Below are 22754 nucleotides of genomic sequence, written 5' to 3'. Positions count from 1 at the left end.
TATGTCCCAACAAGTGCAGCCTGGTTGTCTTTGTATAGATCCTAGGTAAATATAGCATCTGCTTAGACCCATGTTTCACAACCTTTTGAAAAACCAGCAAATGCAATTGAATTGTCATGTAAATAGCTATTGCTGTGGTAAACTGGGATATGTATTGTCTGGTTTTAATCAGAAATAACACCTTGCCCAGGACTATAATCACACACACCCTCCCCCTCTCCTCTCCTTTCAATTTCAGCCCCACAGACTAAACCCAGAATTAATTTAAAGTGTAATCATAAAATATTTGTATGCGAGTGTGTTTGTAGGGGGGGTTGGGCAACAGGTCAAGCTTGCCATAGGGTTGCATTTTCTTAAATGGTACCTTATGATGGGTGAACAAAATTAAAGCCAACAAACGTGTAATTATGACATCCTTATTACTAAGGAATTTTATTGATCTAATTGTAATAGTGTCCACTGGCATTGGCATGATTTCATTTGAAAATACACTGTTTTGTTACAAAGAATTTGAAACAGAAACAAAAATGTCACACAGAGCTTTTTTTTCCTTCTGGTTTGCTCCATGATGTACAACGTTACAGCCAAATTAGGCCAACAACAGCTGGTTTTCAGTTATCTGGAATATGTGCTCAGAAAAACAGACAACACTGCTTTAACACAAAGTATGCTTTTTCACATGACACAGATCATTAGACAGAGAATAAAACCAAATGATTCCAGCATTTACATAGCAGTGTGACAAATATGCTGATTTCAATTCCATGTCCTTTAAAAACAAAAATAGAAAAAACATTAAAGACTAGAACATTTTTGTATCTGGCCTCCATGTTTGTGAAATAAAAATAAACACGTTACCCTAAATAGAAACCTCTAAATTAGTCTCTACATGGATTGACTTTATAACAATATCAGTTATATTAATTATTTAGTTCTATCAAAACAAAAGGTATAAACACATGTGTGTTTAATGCAACAGAGGAGTATTTATTATGTCTTCAACAATGATAACAAACACAAATTTAAAATAACTGCAACTTTCTTTTAACTGCTTAGAAAAAGGAGCATATTCATTTAATTTTAGCCCAACCCAGATTGAGAGTGTTTATTTTGAGCTTTAGGGAACCAGATGTGGAAAATCAGCAGAGAGGAAGCAAAATACAAATAAGGTAAGGCCACAGTGTTCCACTGTAGTGGGGTAGGAAGGGTACTTCTCTTTGCTAAATTCTGCCTTCTTCCTCTCCTTCATTTCTCATCTTCCAGAAATGATCTTCCCAACTCACTATCTCTCAAATAATTTTTTAGTTCTCTTTGGGTATTTTCTGAAACCTTAACATTGACGAATTATGAATTTCTGATGATAAAGAAAACAAAATGCACCTACAAGAACAACAACTTTTTTGACCACATACTGGAAAAGTTAGAGTGCAGGTGTTAGTTTGACTTCTATTCTGGAAGTGAAAACCCAGTTATAAATGCAAGCCACGTGACCGAAACATTGTTTAGTTCTTTTGCGAAAGCTTCTTCTCCAAGATGTATCTGAAAATGTAATCAAATGTTTGCATTTAATGATTAAGGCCTTACAAAATACTGGCTTAAACCAGTGTGAGCATAGATTTTTGTTCTGCTTTGATTTGAAACATGTTTCCATGTTTGAATGCTTGTTTAGAATGACTTTCTAACACGGTAGCAGCATGCTGCATACTGTATGTACACAGTCATACTTACATAGTGCATCTTGAGATCACTGCTTTCTCAAAACTATAAACAAAGTATTTTTATTATTCAAGTCAAACATTGTTATTCACATTCTCAAACACCAGGACCTCCTTTCTAAAAGATGCAAGTGCCCTTAAAATAATGGTATAGTCAGTCCAACCATGACGTGGCCTTCTGAATGGACTGCCTTTTATAGTGATGTTTAGACTTCAAGAAATAAAATGCATCCATCGAAGACTAGTGAAAGTGTTTGCAAAAAACACAGTCTAACAATTCTAATGTGGCAGTGTCAGAGATACGCCAGGCCAGAACGGTAATACAAATTTTGTTTAATATGTTTTCCAAACGAATGTTTATGTTTTTCTATAAAAACGGGCACTTTTTTTTTTTTTTTTTTTTAAATTTTTGACTAAATTTACCAGACTACTGTTTATTGGTTATTTGGTTAAAAAAAAAAATCCCTTTCAAGGTTGTCATCTGAGCAAAATCTTTAACAAGCAAGCCCTCTGGTTAAATAAAGGCCTTATTTATAAAAAAAAAAAAAAAACATTTTTTGCAGGGCTGTACCAACAAATCAAATTATCCACTGTAAATAAAACAATACATTAAACTGTAACTTACATCTAGTTCTCTCTATGTTGAACCATTCAATCCAGTTGACAGTAGCAGCATTACCTAGACAACACTACCTTTACTACAGAGAGCTAAAAGTAGAATCCATCATGATTGCATTTGGTATTTTCCAGAAATCCAGTGCTTGAAATGACACACTGTTCCCATTTTAATGACAATGGTTAGTACCCCCTATGCACTTGGAAATGTGTTTAATGTAATTCAGTACTGCCAACACTTGCTTAAAAAAAATCTAATCAAATGAAAATACTGTTGCTACCAAATGAATAAACCTAGCAGACCAGACAATTCCAGAACAAACACAATCACTGCCAAAGATACAAAAGGTTTTTAATCACAGCCAATAAACAACTAGTTTCAGGCATAGCCAATGAAAAGCTAAGCGCCTGGCTTTAAAACAGGTGGATCTTAAGTTGGCTCATATTTCAGAGGCTGACATACGCATTTGTTGTGGACCTGTCAGGAAGGATTTATTTTAATTTCAGCAATAGCAGTCTGTATTTCATTTGACTTGGAAAGATAAAGGTACGTAGCAAACCAATGTATTGCTTTTCTGTGACAGGATTACAGATTTGTCCACTTTCTGCTTAATTATTAAAAAAAAAAAAAAAAAAAACATATACCAAGGGGATTTACTATCTTTATGCATAATATAGGTGGATATTTTTCATATCTGTCACATTAGAGGAGGTAATATGTTAAAATAAAATGCAACAAGTGGTTTTGAAATAACAACCAGTTGGCACAGCCCTATATGATACAACAGATAAAGTTTTATCACCAATAAGCTGAACCTAAGGGGAGTTTTGCCACATTACTAAACTTCCTTGCTGCACTTGAAGGGGCTGTTAAATGAGATGGCTGTGATGACTCACAGCATTTTACAAGCCAAGCCACTGGCACACAGGTACCAGGCGATGCCAAGTATTCCACTGCGGATCTTCCAGGCTAGATGTCCATCTCAAACTGAGAGTCATCTCCTTAAAGTAAAAAAAGAAAGAAACACAGTACTTACTAATACACAAGATATGCAGACACAGATTTGATCGTGGAAATCAGTAGGTAGTGGTAAGATATTCAACATATTGTTTGTTGATTCTTCAAGAGCCTACTCTTCAACTTCTTAAAAACTTTATTAATAAAAGTAATAACTTTTGGTCAATTGTAACCAATTTAAAAATGTAGTCCTTAGTTCTGTACCAAGTTGAGTACTAGCTAGTACGGTACTATCTGCGGATCGCCTCCAGCTCTGTACTATCGTCCTACCAATTACAACGAAATTGCAAAAAATACAGGGAACATTGTTCGGGAACAGCTGGTTCCCAACTTTTTAGTACAGACCCCACGGTTAAACTGCCCATATCTACTTGGTGTATGGGATAATGGCAGCGAGTGGGGTAGAGACAGGGTAATAGGAGTGCTGCATATATTTCATCTATAGTTTTAAAGCTCTATTATTGTATAATTATAATAATACCCTTCATGTGGAAATGAATAGGTGCATTCTACAGTGTTTTTAAATACAACATTTTAAAAAATGATATTAATTTAACCTTGCAGCACTAATGAGAGTGAGATGCATCACATTTCTATAACAATCAAATTGAAGATATTCAGTACCTGAACAGTATCTAAATAAATACGAATATACTTTATTTATTTTAACTCAATGCTTTATTAATTTTTTAAAGAAAATGCTTTGTTTAGTACGTTGAAAATACACATCAAATGTTGCTATTCACATAAGTAAATTAGTACAGCGCTTAGTGGAAAGAATCACTGGATTAATTTAATAACTTGTTTTACAATACTCTAGGGGTCAGGAGACTGACACATTGTGTTCGTTGTAATTGAAAACATCTTAAAACCTAGAGTGTATGCAGAAGCACTTGATTCGTTGCAACTGAAACTATCCTGCAGTCTACCATTAGTCCTCCGTACTAACCACAGGATAATCTACAGTTAGTACGTAACTTTTAGTTTGTTGCAATTCACCAAACTTTTGTTTTTGTTAAAATAAAAAAAAATAAAAAAGTGTGGATAGTCGTCTTTCACAGAATAGTCTGACATGAAGTTAAATGGATTTGTGAAAAAGACATGGCCACACCAACTTGTGCGTTATTGTTTACATAAGAAAGTGCGAGGTCTATTATCCAGAAAGCAAAAAGTAACATGACCACAGTTTGGTAGCCATTTTAAGGCACACTCAGTCAAAACATGTGTGATCGTGTTTCAAAACAAATGTGATACAATGCCGACAGGAGGTGTTTGCTTAAAAGATTTAAGTAATTCATATATATATATATATATATATATATATATATATATATATATATATATTGCACATCTGTAACAGTTGTAGAAATGGTACACAAAGCAACTGAAGTAGATTGAAATAACAAAGGAACCGACCTGCTGCTGTCTTCCTCTCGTGCTTATTCATATTTTTAGTTTCTTCTTTTTTATTTTTGGGACTGGTTACTCCAGGGATGACAGGGAGGTGAGCAGGTGGAGTCTGAGCAAGAGGGGAATTGCGGCGATCCAACAGAAACTTGCGATCATAGATAATCCGGGTGCCTAGACAAAGTCATAGGTTAAAACATTTACCTGCACTTGATTTGACCCGAGCCCCAACACTGAATTCACAAAACCAACTACCATTCTGTATGCTGACACCAACTGAAGAAGCCAGGGTGACTGTCTTAAGAACACTTCCATTTGTGTCTTTTCAAACTTTTACTTTGACTTGACAAGGCACCACGCTGAAGTACACATGAAAGTATTTCTGAAATTCAAATCTCTTATTGACCAGGGTCCTCTCACAGACTACGACTTTAATTTGTACTGTGACAAGGATTTAAAAAAAACAAAACAAAAAAAAACACGTAGCTTTAAAGCCTAGTGTGATACTAGACAGCTTAACTCGCACAGTAAGAGAACAGATGGTACACTAAACAATAACTTTTTTTAAAAAATATTATCTTTGGTTTACATGTTACTCAAATTCGATGACTATGGTAGTAATGAAGTAGTACATTTCAGATAGGCATCCAGCAGGTTGTGTACCTGGGTCGGAGATCTTTCATAACACCACCACCGGACTTCTTTTTTTTTACTTTACGTACATTACGTAACAGAAGGGGAAGTGACCGAAAAATGGCAAACGCTGAGCAAAATCATAACCAGGCTTGAAGAAAAAAAATCTACATCTGTAAACTGTATACTATTAGTAAGGAACATATTTCAGGATAAAATGCAATACTTACGCAGGCAAAAACAATTGTGCTCATAAATGACTTATTTACAATCAAGTTCGAGATCACTGCGTAGGCTACACAGCCAGGACTGCATAGGTGGTGTGCTTTGTTTGGGTTTAACACTAACAGTTAACTTATTGTTTGTACGCATACGCTGTTGGACGAACCGTACAACAGGTTCAGCATTATTATACACTCAAAATTATTTACTAGGCCGTGTTACCTCCAGGAGTGGTGGAGAATAAAGTACCCCCAGGGGTGGTGCAGTAATCATGAGGTAGCTGCGTTGTGTCGCTGATCAGCACCGTCCTGGTCGGGATGGACCTGCTATCACTGTGCTGACGACCCGCTGACATGTCACCTGAACCAGCGATTTATTAGCTAAAAAGGCGGTGATGCTGAAGGACGGCTTATCCCGCGCTAGATCTTTCTTTCTTCTTGTTCAGTCTTAGCAAAAGCTTTCTTCCTCTCTCGCTCTCTCTGTCCTCCAGCCTTCAGCACATCCCACTCCCTCCGCACCAGCCAGGAAACAGCACAAGCGCAAAGGAAATGAGGTCACAGCATGCGTTTGAGCACGTTCGGGGATCAATAAGGACTTACGGGATAATAGGGTACGAGTATGTGGAGTATGGATCATGCTAAAAAATATTGGTAATAATAGTATTAATAATACATTATAAATATCAATATTATGTGTACTTTAAATGTGGTTTTGTGTCTGAAATAATGTTTATGTCGTTGACACATAGTTGAAAATCAAGATTTGTAATACCAAAAAGCCAAGGTTCGTGGGAACAGGAATTCATGGAAACAGGTGGCTGTCCTTTCACTACCCGAATCGAAGATAGCCTTAATTGGACAGCCAGTAAGTTTTCAGTAATGTGAAAAACAGGTCACTATGTTCTACTATGGTATGTAAAATAACTGTTGTCAATGACCATGCAAACTTGATAAATAAATTTCGAGCAAGCGTACATCGGTTTCATTAGATTAACTTACCAGAACGGATGGTCACCATGACCTTTAGACTGTGTATTTTACATAATTTGTATTTATTTTAAAATGTACATTATTTGCAAATAAAAGTTAGTGTGCAAAACTGTACAACGTGTAATGTACCCGGTATATTTGAGTCACTTTTTGAATTGGTGCACATGTGTGAAACCTGTTTTGAATAATATATAAGGAATGGTCTGTGCGTTTACTTTATACTTATTGGAGTTCTAACCATGTTGATAAAATGTGTTTATCTTTTAATTTATTTATTTATTTTTTTAATTGCTGGTTGCTGCTACTTCCTGGTACCAAATGTCGTCATGTTTTGTAGTTCAATTTCCCTCAGCACCGACATGAGGCAGAGATTTAACGACATTATATATAGTATACAGTATATGCACATCCGGAATTAATGTAAAAAAATTGAAAAGCAAAAGATTATTAGCACAACTACAGTGCTATTGTTAAAAAAAAGAAAATTATAATAGGTAAGAAAGGGAAACCCAGAGCATTGTTAAGATATGCTTTAACCAGATACGTAAACAGCGCAGACTATGCGAGCAGTCTGAGCAGAACGTTTGTCGTTTCCACAAAATCCGCTTATATGGTGCAACACAGTTAACTGTGATTGGTCAGACTGTACGAGGAAGCACAGCTGCCGCTGTTCTTCAAAGTACAGCAAATTAAAGCACAGGATATAGGTAAGACATTTGTGAATAAACTACTTTTTACTGCAATGGGAATAATAAACGGTAAACGGTGCACGAGCACGGGAAATCAAATTAACAAAACTAGGGTCGCAATAATTTTAAACAAAATAATTAACTGCATATTCTTGTGCTTTACATGTCAATTACTGTATTTGTCCATATTGATGCAAACGGCACGATCTTCACGAGCAGTAACAATAATATACCAAGCATATAGATGGCAGAAAATACAGATTGCAAGGAAACCACACTAAGAGTTATGGAAATTAACATTCAGTTGTATCAGCATGTTAACTGAAATTCAAACGTGACATCTCAAACTGAAGTCGTATTTACCAAGTGATAAAAAAAATAGTAACCTATTCTCTTATTATTTTGTTGATCAATTATGCAAAAACAAATCAAAGACTAAACGCAGTGGAACGTTATTGTGCTGTATTTTAATGAAGTCACCCCAGCACCTCTAGATAAGGAGAGTTCTGCTCCTTGCTAGACTCCCAAAAATAGCACCAGTTGTTGAGTCACAATCTATGGGAGGCTGCAGACAGCAATTTAGGCAGATTACAGAATGCAAATATATCATCTGCATGTACATTATTGTGTAACGTGTAATTAAAATGAATTAAATATTGTACAATACATGTACTTTTCAGTAAACAAGTTTGTATGTTAAAGAATAAACACACAGCATGATTTTAAAAAGGTGCAAAATAAGAACGAGGTAGCAAAGTGATTTCTAAAACCTGATTTGGGTCACTAAGTATATGTCTTTCAAATGGTTTAGATGAAATGAGTTGTGTCTTCACTTGTTGATGCTTTAAAATATAAATCAAGTGATGTGGTTACATTAATCAAGCTTTAAAGATCATTTTATGACCTAGTTCTTATTTTGCCGCTTTTGAAAATCACGCTGACAGTGTTTATTATATCGGACATGGTAATAGAAACCCCAGAGAGATAGCATGTGCACTCAAAGTGGTTCTTTTAATGTTTATTTCTGTAGGACTCTGAAGGGAAGTAAGCCTGCTTAGTGAGACTATTGATTGGGTCCAGGCCAGGGAACATAAAGGAAGCATTTGGAACACAGATTGCACACAGGTATATGAAACAGAGTACACTTGCAAGGGAGATGTGTAACATGAATACAATAGTGCTTCCTCAGCTGTAACATAGCTAGAAGGTTACATTTAAAATGGAGGGGGAGGGGGAGGGGGGGGGGGTGCAAATAAACAGGACTATCTACTTTCTGATAAAGAAGTGCACAGAAGGAATTACTGTGGGAAAACAAATTAATCATATACCATGGGATTGTAATGTAAAATGGTTGCTTGGATAATGTAGCTTTATTTGCTGCCATCTCAGACAAAATATTTGTAATGTTTTCTGAGTTTATTTAGAATTAGGCCTAAACCTCATTATGATAACCCTTCTCCTGCTGAGAACATATGCCTTTCTGGCAATATCAGTGCTTGTCAATCAACCTGATATAGAAGATGAAAGCAAAGCAAAAGCAAAGGAATGTGTTTGTTAGTTTTTCTGGTACAATATCCAGGCATACCCTTGTATGGGACTATTATTAAGACCCTTAACATAACTCTTGTCTTATGCCTGGACCAAACACATTGTTAATTTAGGGCATTCATTGTAATTTGTAATGCTATCTGTATGATTCTGCTAGCAGAATGTAGGAGGTTGTGTTCTGTGCTTTTGTTATTCTCTAGTTGTCTTCAGTATTGCCAATTTAATTGTAGAAGAGGATGGGGGAAGCTGTAGCTAATGTTGCGAGGAGGATCAATGAAACTGTGGAAGAGGAGAAAGACACTCTTGGTAAGTGTGCTTAACAGATCTTTATTTGATCCTTTCTTTGACAGATCTGTATGTTTTACCTCTGCCTAGAGGGGTTTAGATGAATCTTGACTTCATTAAACAGAATGAACCATAGTCAGCCAGGTGGTGCTTAAATGATGAATACACTTCAATTAATGTACAATTTTCATCTCTGCTACTTCCATTGTAACTGAGGGGGGCAAGTGTTTACTTCTAAAGTTATGTATTATATGAAATACAAAATTACAACAGCAGATGGCGTCATTCTTCTTTTTAGTCTTCTTAACAGCCACCATTATTGATAGTCTGATTTTAAAGTATGCACTCTTGCAATTTAGGTTAAGATATATAATGTTTATAGTGACTTAGTTTTATAGTGACTTAGTGTAATTGTCTGGGGATTCATTAGATTTTTCTTTTTTGTTTTGATTTATTTCTTTAGGTTTTCCCACTTCTTTTTTACTTTTCACGTGATTGGGCTGCACGATATTTAAAGTGCATCCTAATCCCAACTGACACGAAAGAACAATGCAGGCAACTGCACAGAAGTCCAGAATAGATGACTTTCATCTGAACTATTTGGGATTTAAGCACATCTTGAAAATCTATAAACCCTTACATACCTTTGCAACTGTAAAATCCCAACTTTATCTTTCTAATCCTTCAATTGTACCTTGTAGGGTAGTGGAGAACCAAGTTTTTTTTTTTTTTTTTGACAAACAAGAAATGTAAACTACTGCATATAGTGGCAAGCATTTTAGGATACAAGTACAAAATATTGGAATGGAAATAGAGCAGGAAGAGGGCTATAGTTGACTCCACACAGAATCTTTCCAGTGTGGAGAGCCAGTTAAAAATAAAAGCAATTATAAGGTTAACTAGCCAAAGGTGTGGAATTAAAGGGAAGTTATGCTAAGATTATATCATGCTCTAGTTAGACCCCACTACTGTTCTTACTACAAAAAATACACATGACAATATACAAAGAATTATGGCTAATCCAATCCCTTATTAGCATAAACTGGGAGTACAGGTTAAAATTATCTTTTCAGTCTTGGAAATAGTGATAAGGAGGTAATCAATTGAAGATTATAAAATCCTAAATTCAGAACAGTACCTAGGAGGCACTTTTTATACAAAGAACAGTAATACATTTATTAATTATTTTAGCTGTCTTAACTTCTTATAGGTGCTGTTATTTTTAGTAATGATGGATGCAATACAATTCCCCAGTACTGTAAAATGCTCTGAAAATCCATCTGTGGCTTATCCAGCAGTGTGTAGGTTCATCACCCCCCTAGTAAACTCACAACATTATATAATAAAAAAGAAAGAAAAAAGTAATGTTTTACCCCATTACTTTCTCGAGACAGGATTCTGTCATTCTTTATGTAATACACTCCAATATGTAACTTGTTAATTTATTTTAAAAATGTTAAACTGTAGAAACTCCTATATATTGTAAAATCATACACAAGAAATATCTGTACAATTCCATTTTGTTTGTGTCTTTTCCTTAGATTTGTCAGCGTGCAAACTGATTAACTTCCCAGACGCAGTCTACAAAGTCCTGAGGAATGTAACAGAGAAGATACATGTTATTACTTTGGCTAATAACGAGTTTAAATCATTGACCAGCAAGTTCATAACCAACTTCAGTCAGCTAAGAGGTAGGCCAGCATGGGTCTTCTTACTTTACCTACTGCCCGATTAACCTTTGCTTTTTCTATTAACACTTTCCAAAAATGTTTATTATGACAGACACACTTTAGCTTGTCTGCTTGCCATGGGGTACTTTTTTGTATCTCTCCCTGCATGAGTGAAACAGGGAACAGATTTTACAACCTCTCTTTGAACAGAGACCTACGATCCTGTCATTTGTGCAAACTGTTTTAGGGATTTTGTATCAACAAGCTTATATGCTGTTTGCATTATGTTGTTGTGTGTTCTTTTTTTTAAAAAAAAACATGCATTTCCTTTTAGCTCATGTTGTTTACAATTATTGCACATGTCTTCATTTCTTTCATTTATGAGAACGTGGTTTGTATACAAGAATATTTTTTTTGCTCCTATTTTTTAAATTATATTCTTTTCAGCAAGCAGCACACATATTCCCCCACCTGTTACCCATAAACTGAATGCCACAAATAACTACAAATTGCTTTCCAGACAACTTAAGGGTTCAGCAAACAGGATACATTTCAGCAACTGAAAAGCTGTGCAGTTTCTATGACAACTGCAGTTCATTTCAGGTCAGTCAGCAGTCATTGGTTTCATAGTAATAACATGACAGCACTACATCACAGAACTTGTTAGGAATATTTCACTTTAAAATTTAATGAACAAACCAAGAATCACAAGAATTATAATGAATCAAATAAAGAAAAACTCGCAGGTTTCATTTACTTCATCCCCGGAAATCCTCTCTGCCCTGTACTAAGTTTGAAAAAATATATTCGTAAAATCCCTGAAGCTGGTGCCCCGAGTTTTTATTTACATCCTAGACGTCCTTAACGAAGCAAGGCTTGAAGCACGGAAAATAATGTCTGTCACTGGTCACAGGTGTGAGGGAAGCCTTAAAATTACTGGGCACCGTCTTCAAGTGATAGCAAACAGTGGAGCCACACTCTGTCCTTCACTTCCTCAGGCAACGACAAGGATAGCAATGATCAAACACCATGTTGCTCGAAATAGCTTGCTGCAGCGCCACGTACTGTTCAGAATGAGGGCCTGTAAATCTTCAAAGCTGGAATTTCAGTAGCAGTGTTCAATTTAAAATCTATAAATATGGGCTGTACCTATTCCTTTTTATAACATGACAAATAGCCTTGATTGGTATTAGACAACTTAGCTTGGTAAGAAATTATAATGAGACTTATACTACTAATATTAGGTGTCAGCTTGAACTAATGAGATCCTTTAAGGGCAAAAAAAAAACAAGAGAATTGTTCAATTGAAGCAACTGAACAATTTAGGAACAAGTTTAAAGTGAACAGTGAAACTAATTTTCATTACTAAATGCCTTGAACTTATTAACCATTACAATGCTAGTATTGTTTAACTGTAAATCCATTTTGAGCCAAGTTTATTGGTGCAGCAGTGTGTTAATGCACTACAGTATGCACTTCACCAAAACACAAATAAAAAAGAGTAATGTTTTTCTTTTTAGAGTTGAATTTGGAAGGAAACCACTTGACTAAACTTCCAGATGTGATCGGTACAATGTTGCACTTAACAACCATCAATCTGGCTCGGAATAAATTCACTGCCTTCCCTGAGAAGCTGACTGACATTAAGACTCTGGAGAGGATTAATCTGGAGGGAAATGAGATTTCCGGTGAGTACAGAAGGCGTTGTGAAATATTCGCTAGGGGGGAAAAAAAGATCTTTGTTGCACTTCGCTTTGATAAAACATGTCAGTTCTTCATTTAACCAAACAGTGGATGTATTATGTTTTTTATAAAAACGGTGTAAAAGGTGGATAAAAGTAATAGGTAGATAATAAAATGTATTATCAGTTTGGAGTTGCACATTTTAGGATGTATAATAAAACATCGAAAGACTTTTTGTATGTCACACCTACATTTTTAAATCCTAGATAGCAGGTAGTTTTGCCAATACACCCAGGCTAGTGGTGATTTTTATATTGGCGCTTTGCCTGTCTGTCCAACCATACAATAGCATATTTGTCCTTGAATTATACAGTTTATAAGAGATGACACAAATCTTATCAGAAATATTGTTCTGTAGAAGACAAGAATGTCTCTTTTTGTGTAGAAACAGTTCTTTGTAAGCAGGAGAAAACTTATTTTCACCTCTCCACAGGTGGATAAAGAATCTGTTATATGTGGGATCAAGTTTTTTGAATATTGCTTAGAATATTGTAAAGCAGAAAGACTGAAAACAGACTGCTGAATATGGAAGATACAGAACCTGTGGATCAAGTTATTTAAATAAAGCATTTTTTTAAGGTTTTTATTATTATTTATTTATTTATTTATTTATTTATTTATTTATTTATTTTTAAGGTGGTTAATCAGTCATGAAGTTCTAGGTATTAATTGCATATAGATGTTTCAGAAGATCTAATATAACAAAGATTTAAAAAAACACTTTTTATAATTCTGTGGAACAGCAAACACTAACTAAATACACTGCAGTTAAATCACTAAGTTTTTCAGACAAACATGTTTTTCAATGTTCATTTTCTGGTACTGGTTCAAAGAAATACATTGAATAACAAATGTTGCAAGTTGCAGATTTTTTTCTTCATTCTGAGATATTGGCTATACTTTCAAGTACCCTCTGCCATTTTCAAGATTAATCAATCAATTCATTTTTTAGTCGATCAAAGCCGATTAAATTGTTTTTTATTGGACAGTTTATTCAGTTTAGATCTGTAGTGTAAAAAAAGCTTTAGTATAATCTGATATTATGAAGCACATTAACAATGCAGTCTCAAACAAATATGCAGATAAACAAACTCTTTAGTCTTAAATTGGGTGACCTATACAGTGAGGCAGCTAGAGGTTATTTTGTAAGGTCCAGAGCTAAATGGTTGGAACTGGAGAGAAAAACTCATGTGCATGTTTTTATTTATTTTTAATCTTGAAAAAATACATTGAAAGAAAAAACACCAATACTTTGTTTTGCTTAGTTCCCTATAGTAAAATGATTTCTACATGTATATCACAATGTTATCAAAACTTTTACTCTTCTATTTTTAATGAAGTGGAAAATGATACGTTCTTTCAAAAGGTATCTTCCTTTATCCCCAAAACTAATAAGCAAGCTAAAACGTTTTGTGAGAAGTCCCTTTCATTTGAAGAATTAGATCAGGTTATTAAACTTCCCAAGAGTAAGTCACCTAGTCCAGGTGGGTTGCTATTTGAAGTTTATTAAGTGTTCTGGGAAAGTATCAAAAGTTTGATATTTGAGACTTTAAATGAATTTATAGAGCGTGGCAGTCTATCTGGTTCAATGATAATTAGATTGACGCCCTGTAATTTTGCTCAGTTAATGGCTTTGGTGTATTCTAACCGATAAAACCCTATTTAAACTAGGTAATCTCAAGTACCCAATCAGGATTTCTACAGGGCTCACTTTGGCTTTGGAGATAATGTATCAATACTTTATATAATCAAATTAATAGTTGTGTTTCTCTGCCAGTTGGGAGTTCCCTTAGATTTGATAAACAGAGGCATTTGACAAGGCTGCCAATAACCCCTGTTTTAAATTCTTCTAGCTACAGAATTATTGGCTTTGTACATTACACATTTTATAGACATTGAGCCTAATACGCAAGCTGGTAGATAACACAACTTTTTTCTTAAGAAATATAAGCCACAGGTATCTGAAGCATTAAAAAGTCTTGATCTTTTTGCTAAACCTCTGAACTCAATTTTACTCAAAGTGTTGAATCATAAAGTATGCACTGGTTTTATCAGAGCATTATTGATCAGAGTCAACATTCAATGGAATTGCAGTCAAGGATTCAGTAAAATATCTAGGTGTTTATATTAGGTGAGAAAACATAGGAGTTTAACACATTTGTAGGCATCCCTTTTAACTCAAAGAACACAATCTGGATAACTCCACATTTACTGAATTTCATGCTTCTAACTGCTTTAAACCTGAGTTATTAATATCTAAAATGTTGTGTTAATGGGAACTTCAACGCTACAGTGCCTATAATTGTGGACCCTTTTCCATACAGTTAAGTTAATTTGCAGGCATATGTTAAAGTTTATTTGCAAGTGTGCCAACTGTACTTTGAGAACAATATGTCTGACTGCTCTATAGATGCTACTGGGATGCTTTTAACTTCTAAGTTTTAATAACTCACGAGGTGGTGACTAAAATCCAGAAAATGGTAAGGTGATTCTAAATAACAAGTTCTCTTAAATTGAGGGATTTGGCTGTGAAGGCAGAATTTTTCCATTGCTACCCTGACACTCCATTCTTATCACCTTTGTTGTCAATTCCTGTGAGAACCTGCTCACGCAAAAAGGACTCTGCCTGACAACATGTTACTGGCTCTAATTCCTTCATTTGAGGTGTTAATCTGCAGCACAATCCAAGACTGAGACCGTTTCTCAGTAAAGCTTCCATATGAGGAGAACTGGTAAAGTTACATTGTAGATGGCGACCAAAATAAAACAAATGACCAACAGATTGTTTTACCAAAGTGGAGTAAACCTTTTTTTCGAACCCACTGCTGCTGTAAGAAGCATTGCCTCCAAGAGCGATGGTAAGTGTGTCATCATAGCTAAAACTGTGTTTAAATGATAGGTCATTGTTCTGTACAAAAGCTTACAGGTAGAATTGCAAGGATTTATACATTTGAGGGTCACGCTTTATTTTAAGGGCCTTTTTTTTGTTTGTTTATTAACTGTTAACAAACATGTTAATGTACGTTATTTATTTTCTGTTAACTGTTAGTTAATAATATATAATAAGCCAACTAAAACTGCAAACACCAGAGCCCTATGGATGATCAATCAAACACCAGAGCCCTATGGATGATCAATACCCAGTTGATCATATGCTTGAAATCGGTTCAAATTGTTACTGTAGTAATGCAACAAATTAAATCAGGTTTTTATTAACCCTAACCCTAGCCCTTAGCTAAAAATTAACAGTTAATAAATGGTCCTTAAAATAAAGCATAACCCATTTTAGTAACTCTGCTATCCATGTGTCCTTAGTCATATTTTACTTCTAATTGATTATGGGTTTTTTTTTAAATTATTTTTATTATTACAGCATTGAAACTTACTTTTAAAGTTAAGACCAATACAACATGCCTATTCAAAGAGAGTCAAGGGCACTTTACACTTTGATAATCTCTTTTCATCACCTGTGCATCACCTGTTTAAGTTAATTGTTGCTGTTAACAAGATGCATTAGTCTGATGGATTAAAAAAAGTATGTGTTAGTAGTAGTAGTAATAATAGTAGTAGCAATGTAGAAAGATAATAACTATTAGGTTTTTATCCTAAACATATCTAGTGCAGTATGGTAGTATTGCATCTTACAACTCTATAGATTTTTTCTTTTTCTTTTTAACAAGTCTGGTTTAAATATTTGAAAAAAAGATAATGTTATTTGTATGTGCATTGTACTGAATTATCCAATAGATCATAAACAATTGTTTGTTTGTAGGCTTGTTTAAATGCAGTAGCATGTATATGCACTTATACCTGCTCAAAACAGAAAAATAAGTTGGTACAAGCTAACCCATCCCCTTACAAAAAGCAAAAGAAATGCTGACACAATAAGGTCCCCATTATTGTTATACACTGGTACTATGTTGTACAGTACTATATTCAGACGTAACCTTTTCCAGTACCGTACATCAAGTACAGTGTTGTCGACCCTGGCTGGATATTGCAAGAGAAACCATAAGAAACCCATTAGTATAGTAGAACTATTCCCATGTTCCGTGTACTATGGATATTATTCATTTCCAACATGCTAAACTTTCAATTTTCAATCACAAATCTATTTACTACTTTCAAAACATGATGGATTAGCAAAATACAGACGAAGAAATTTACTCAACAGCGCATCAGAATAAAATTCAACATTTGTCAGCAGCTTAATGATGATGAAAGTGAGTATATTTTAATTGGTGATAAACATAAAGTGCCCGAGGCTCTGGCCTTGGATAGCAGGTATATTAACATGCCTGTAACAACAGTGACAACAGTGACAACTGTAACAACAGTTCTCAGTCGTGTTCCTGTTTGTGTACTCGGGCAGTCGTCTTTTGTTGGCGGTTTTAACACACGCATCACTATACTCAAATTTAAGATACAGTGCATCTTAAATTCAAAGGAATACGGTAGTTAAAGGCAAGCATTTTCATTATTGAAGGAATGGGGGAAAATGGGCACAGATCTATTACATGCACAGTGGAAAACTAAACGCACAGCTGCCGTTTGTACATAAAACAACATCTGGCTATTTAGCTTCTGGGTAGTTTAAGTACAGTGCTCTTTTTCTAAATGGTTTTATCCAAAGCAGTTCTGGAACACTAATCTTTAGAACATAATAATTTAATGTAATCAGTTATTTAGCTTTAAAATACATTGCTGTAGATATTTAGCCTCAGGCTTTATGGACAAATCAACCCCCAGAAGCAAGAGCTCAAAGACATGTTCTGTATAGCTTTAACCAGCAGTGGATGGTGTCGCTTTGTGGTTATTTCCAGTAGCCTAAATAATAACTTAAGAAACCACGAGCACCATCCTTGCATAACGGAACTAGATTTAGAAAACTGTTTACATCCTGAAACCCTCTCATCTAACAGCGGTAAGCCTTGTCTACAAAGTATGTTTAATGTGCAATTTTACTTTGTGAGACGTGGAAGGGAAGGTCTCTACAGCGCAAAAACCAATAGAGAGCAAGAGAAAATATGCAAACTCCAACAACAGAGACCCCCTACTGTACCAAACAAAAACTGCAATTTCCAAACGACCTACCTGCAAAACCCCTACCTTGGCTTTGCCTCATGTCTTACCACACGCCAGAGGTGTGGTATATTACATAATGATTGCACACCCTGTTGTGTGTTATTGCTTACATTGCAAATAACATTTGCATATAACATCTGTATGTCTTCTATAAAAAAAATATATATATTAAAAATGAAAAAGATTAAAAATATATTTTAAAAAAAAATCCATGGCTCTGTTGCAGAATGTCCTGTGGAGAACAGTTTCTGTTAATAATCAGTTTTGATCTCTTTTATATTTGCAATTGTTTTAATGGATCTTTTGCTGTTGATGCCATGTGTAGCAACCTATAACACTCACTTTTGACAGCCTCTGAATCATCCACTTGTTACTACCTGTGCAAACTACAATTTGCTGTGGGGGGGTGGCTTCCTTTTATGCTGCTGTGAACTACTGAAACTCTTTTTGTAGCCATTGTTGATTTAGGACAATCATCTCTACAATTGTGTGACAATTACATGGTCTATAATGTAAAATAAGAAATATACAAGTTTCTTAAATACAAATTCATTTTATGTTACATTCAGACATTAAAGTCATTGAGAAATACTTTGTTGAAATGCTTTTTATTTACAAAGTTTTTTTTACTGTTTCTAAATTCATAAAAGAAAAGGCTACAGTGTGCAGTGACATCAGGTTTCAGTTAAGCCTTACAAAATACAGTATGATTAATTGCACCTACAGCACTCTCTTAGTTGTCAAAAAGAATAATATTTCTGGACCAGTAGTTAAATACCTTTTGTAACCTTGAATAATTCAGCCAGAAGACTGTTAATTTATTGAATTGGAGGAAAAAAAAACATGCTTTATTTGTTTCATTGTACCTTTTTATTGTATTGTTTTTTTTGTTGTTTTTTTTTTACACAGAAGTGCCTATGGATAAGCTGTCAGCTATGCCATCTCTTCAGTGTGTCAATATGAAGTCAAATCCAATAAAGAAAGAAAAGTTGACAGCCTCAACACCTCCAATTACATTTGAGCTGCTGACGACTCCTGAAGACAATGTTGTTTAAATTAATTTATAATTACAGAAACCTTATTATACTATGTCTGCAGTAGGTTTTGTAATTACATTCAATAGTTTTGCTACTAAAACTAAGTTATTTTTTTTTCTTATTAATAGTACCCAAGTGGGGTTTGTGTGAATTCACATCAAATAATGTTATTATACAAAATTTCATGCATTGTTTTATTTTGTAATGTGTATAATTGGAGGCTTGGTGGTCCAGTGGTTAAAGAAATGGGTTTGTTACCAGGAGTTTCCTGGTTCAATCCCGGCTCCGCCTCAGACTCACTGTGTGTGACCCTGAGCAAGTCACTTAACCTCCTTGTGCTCCATCCTTCGGATGAGACTTAAAACCGAGGTCCTATTGTAAGCGATTCTGCAGCAACAGGTGTGAAATGTAATGTGTTTGCATAGAAGATCTCCATAAAATATATATATATATATATTTTATATTTGGGGGGGCGGGGTACATTTAAATACATCTGCTGTAAAAAATAAATAAATAAATAAAACCTTTTACAGCATTTCTTAAAGTGTTTCACATGACTTCTGACTTATACTGTACAGTACTGTACTTATTAGACACAACTTTTGTAGTTGCAGGAATTTTCCAGATTACCAGAGTACCGGAATATGCTGACAAAACCACTGCTTGCTTCATATTGTCTTTGAACTGTTTGAAGAAAACCCACTTACCAGATTATGATGAGTCTAGTAAGTACTTCCTACAATATTATCAATTTGTATGGAGGATCAGTGCTATAGGTAATTCAGTATACATAGTTTTATTAACAATAACACTCTTAAAATGTCTAAACAATTGTAATCACCTCCAACCTCCCGCTTCTATTTCTCAGAGTGGAACTAATCAATATACAAGGGAACATAATATACCAAAAAGTACTTATGGGTGTGCCTAAAAAATTCTTAATCCCTGTATAGATAGGAAACAGATTTTCTCTGATAATGTATTTTAGGTATTAAATGGATTTTCTTAAGCAATCCTAATACTCCATGTTGAATGGAATCTTGTCATTAAGAAGCTTAGAAAAATATAGCTTTAGAGCATAAGTACATCTTTCCTCTTGTGAACAGGATACAGTGTATGCCTAGAGCTATATAGTAACAAACATTCATATATTACCTATTTATAGTGTCTGATACATTCTGTTTTCTAAAATGGGATTCATTCCTCTGTAACTACCTATATGATATACTGAAATATCGCAAATATTTTTGTATCTGTGTCTTTTTGTTCTGTTTTTAAGCCGCAAGAGGAATATAAAAAATACAAGGCAAGCTATAACAAAATGCTTCTTCGATTACAGCTGCCATTGCTTCATATCTAAATGAAATCTCTTTATCATTAGCATGTCATAATAATGCCATGTAACATGTATCTTACCATAACACTAGTTAGAAATGTTCAGTAGTAAATAACATATGCAGTTAAGTGTCATCACCAGAGTGTATTTGTTTCACACTTCAGATTTTAAGGGGATGAATGTCGCTGACATGCTTGGTTAGTGGGGTGTACAGTATTCTGGGTCACTTACTAAAACAGAAGCAGAGCAGAAAACTTTGTGCCAGGGTTTTTATTTTCGATTAGGTTTATATTTAACTTAAATATAAACCAAAGAAATGCATTCCAGCAGCTACTGTAGGGTTTGTTGGGTTTGGAGCAAGGAACCTGATTCTATTTGCAATTTTTTTTGTAAAAGTAAAAGAAAACTGCTAGCTTTACAAAACTAGTAACACACATCCCAGAAGGTTAATTTAAGGAGCCAAAAGTATTTCAATGTGGTTTCTTTAACATTAAAATGAACAGTTTTATTTTCTTTTTACACACACAAAAAAGTGCAAATTGGATTTTTTTGCAAAGATAAATCAGTCCCAAGATGTCATTATCACGTGCCATGCACCTAGAAAATGAAATATGAACATGTTGAGATAAAAAGTGCTTAGGGAGTCTTGGGGGACTGGGGGGATTAAAGACAAATAAGTTACTTAGTTTGCTAAACAGGCAGGTGGCCATTTCTGTTTATTACTGGGGAACTAAGTCTGCTAAGAAAGGAGTGTTTCAGAACCAGGGACAGTAAAGCTAAGTCGACATCAACCAGTATTATCAAAAGAGGTTGAAATAGCAATACATGATCACATCCAGTACATGGAAAATCATTTGTATGGCTTGACTACTTTAGATGTACGACGGTTGGCATTTGAAGTAGCTGAAAAATGTAGAGTGAAACATACCTTTAATGAAGACACCAGAATGTCAGGCAAAGACTGGCTCTCTGGCTTCTTTTCCCGTCATCAAGATCTAAGCATTAGGGAGCCACAAGGAACAAACTTATCCATGCATGTGGCCTTCAACAGGCAAAAGGTGCAACAGTTTTCTGACCTATATAAAGAAGTACTGGAAACAATTACCTTCTTACCTGCCCGTGTTTGGAACATGGATGAAACTGGAATTATGACAGTCCAGAAACCTGGCAAAATTGTCGCTTCCAAGGGTGTACACCAGGTAGGAAAAATGACCAGTGGTGAACGGGGAACTACAAATACAATGATCTGTCCGATGAGTGCTGCAGGCATCTACCTGCATTATAAATATCATATGGGAGATAGTGAAATTGAAGAAGGGAACTATGAAAAAGACCTAGGAGTTTATGTTGACTCAGAAATGTCTTCATCTAGACAATGTGGGGAAGCTATAAAAAAGGCTAACAAGATGCTCGGATATATTGTGAGAAGTGTTGAATTTAAATCAAGGGAAGTAATGTTAAAACTCTACAATGCATTAGTAAGACCTCACCTAGAATATTGTGTTCAGTTCTGGTCACCTCGTTACAAAAAGGATATTGCTGCTCTAGAAAGAGTGCAAAGAAGAGCAACCAGAATTATCCCGGGTTTAAAAGGCATGTCGTATGCAGACAGGCTAAAAGAATTGAATCTATTCAGTCTTGAACAAAGAAGACTACGCGGCGATCTGATTCAAACATTCAAAATCCTAAAAGGTATAGACAATGTCAACCCAGGGGACTTCTTTGACCTGAAAAAAGAAACAAGGACCAGGGGTCACAAATGGAGATTAGATAAAGGGGCATTCAGAACAGAAAATAGGAGGCACTTTTTTACACAGAGAATTGTGAGGGTCTGGAACCAGCTCCCCAGTAATGTTGTTGAAGCTGACACCCTGGGATCCTTCAAGAAGCTGCTTCATGATATTCTGGGATCAATAAGCTACTAACAACCAAACGAGGAAGATGGGCTGAATGGCCTCCTCTTGTTTGTAAACTTTCTTATGTTTTTATGTTCTTACCTGCCCCCAGTGTTGATAGAAGCACTAATGCATGGAGCACCCCCGACCCCCCCCCCCCCCCCCCCCCCCACTTCCGGCTTTAAACTCAAGCACTCAAACACACTGAAGACATTGCCATAGAATTTAAATAAACCACAGAGCATAATAATGTATATAAAATATATAATAAAGAGGGGTACATATAATGTGATTTATTATTATTATTATTATTATTATTATTATTATTATTATTATTATTATTCTAATATTTTAAAATATTGAACATACCAACCTTAAATGCAAAAAACAATCAAACAAAAAACGGTATTGTAGGTTATGCTGATTTTATTTGTGAGAAATCTAATTGTGAAACGCTGAGGGTACATTTTGAGAGTGGTTACTCTTTAATTAACTGATATTTGTTACTTAATCAACAGCGGTGGTGCTAAACATACAACTTTACAGTGCTTAAGAGTGTAGGTTATTATAATACAGCTGCTCCTTTTGAAAAAGAGGCGAAAGACTGGGCTAATGGTTTGAAAATGTGTGGAGCAAAATGCAGGAATGTAAAACCCTGGTATACTAAAGCAACTACAGTGTTTGATTTCAAATAAGGGTGTCTGTCTTTACCATTAGAAAGTGTTTGTTTTAATGAAGTACTTTAGTTAATTAAACAGGAAAGAAATGTATGCTTGATGAGTCAATCATTTATTGCTATGAAAGTAAATGGTATAGTTCAGATTGTAATGAAGCAATGGAAAATAAGTGATAAGTGGTTGTTGTGCA

General features: G+C 35.0%; 2 protein-coding genes across 11 annotated transcripts; one reads left to right on the top strand and one right to left on the bottom strand.

The window, feature by feature from the left end:
• Positions 1-402: 402 nt before the first annotated feature.
• Positions 403-5966, bottom strand: LOC117418188 (eukaryotic translation initiation factor 4E-binding protein 2-like). Its single transcript, XM_034030880.3, has 3 exons — positions 5833-5966; positions 4765-4929; positions 403-3332 (listed from the first exon to the last, which is right to left on the bottom strand). The coding sequence occupies exons 1-3, from the start codon at positions 5963-5965 to the stop codon at positions 3301-3303; spliced, it is 330 nt and encodes a 109-aa protein (XP_033886771.1). The 5' UTR covers position 5966; the 3' UTR covers positions 403-3300.
• A 132-nt stretch (positions 5967-6098) lies between these two features.
• Positions 6099-19196, top strand: lrrc20 (leucine rich repeat containing 20). Of its 10 annotated transcripts, none has more exons than XM_058985018.1 (7): positions 6135-6220; positions 6359-6474; positions 8319-8413; positions 9067-9142; positions 10663-10812; positions 12312-12479; positions 18529-19193. In XM_058985018.1, the coding sequence occupies exons 4-7, from the start codon at positions 9073-9075 to the stop codon at positions 18672-18674; spliced, it is 534 nt and encodes a 177-aa protein (XP_058841001.1). In that variant the 5' UTR covers positions 6135-6220; positions 6359-6474; positions 8319-8413; positions 9067-9072; the 3' UTR covers positions 18675-19193. The 10 variants fall into 10 exon arrangements, with proteins under 10 accessions (XP_058841003.1, XP_058841001.1, XP_033886768.1 ...); XM_034030877.3 differs by having other exon boundaries at positions 6153-6260; positions 9037-9142; positions 18529-19196; XM_034030873.3 differs by having other exon boundaries at positions 6153-6260.
• Positions 19197-22754: the final 3558 nt, after the last annotated feature.

Source organism: Acipenser ruthenus, chromosome 13, assembly GCF_902713425.1.
Source record: "Acipenser ruthenus chromosome 13, fAciRut3.2 maternal haplotype, whole genome shotgun sequence".
Lineage (NCBI taxonomy): Eukaryota > Metazoa > Chordata > Actinopteri > Acipenseriformes > Acipenseridae > Acipenser > Acipenser ruthenus.
Note: the sequence above shows the minus strand (reverse complement) of the source record. Positions and strands in the feature narration are given on the sequence as shown.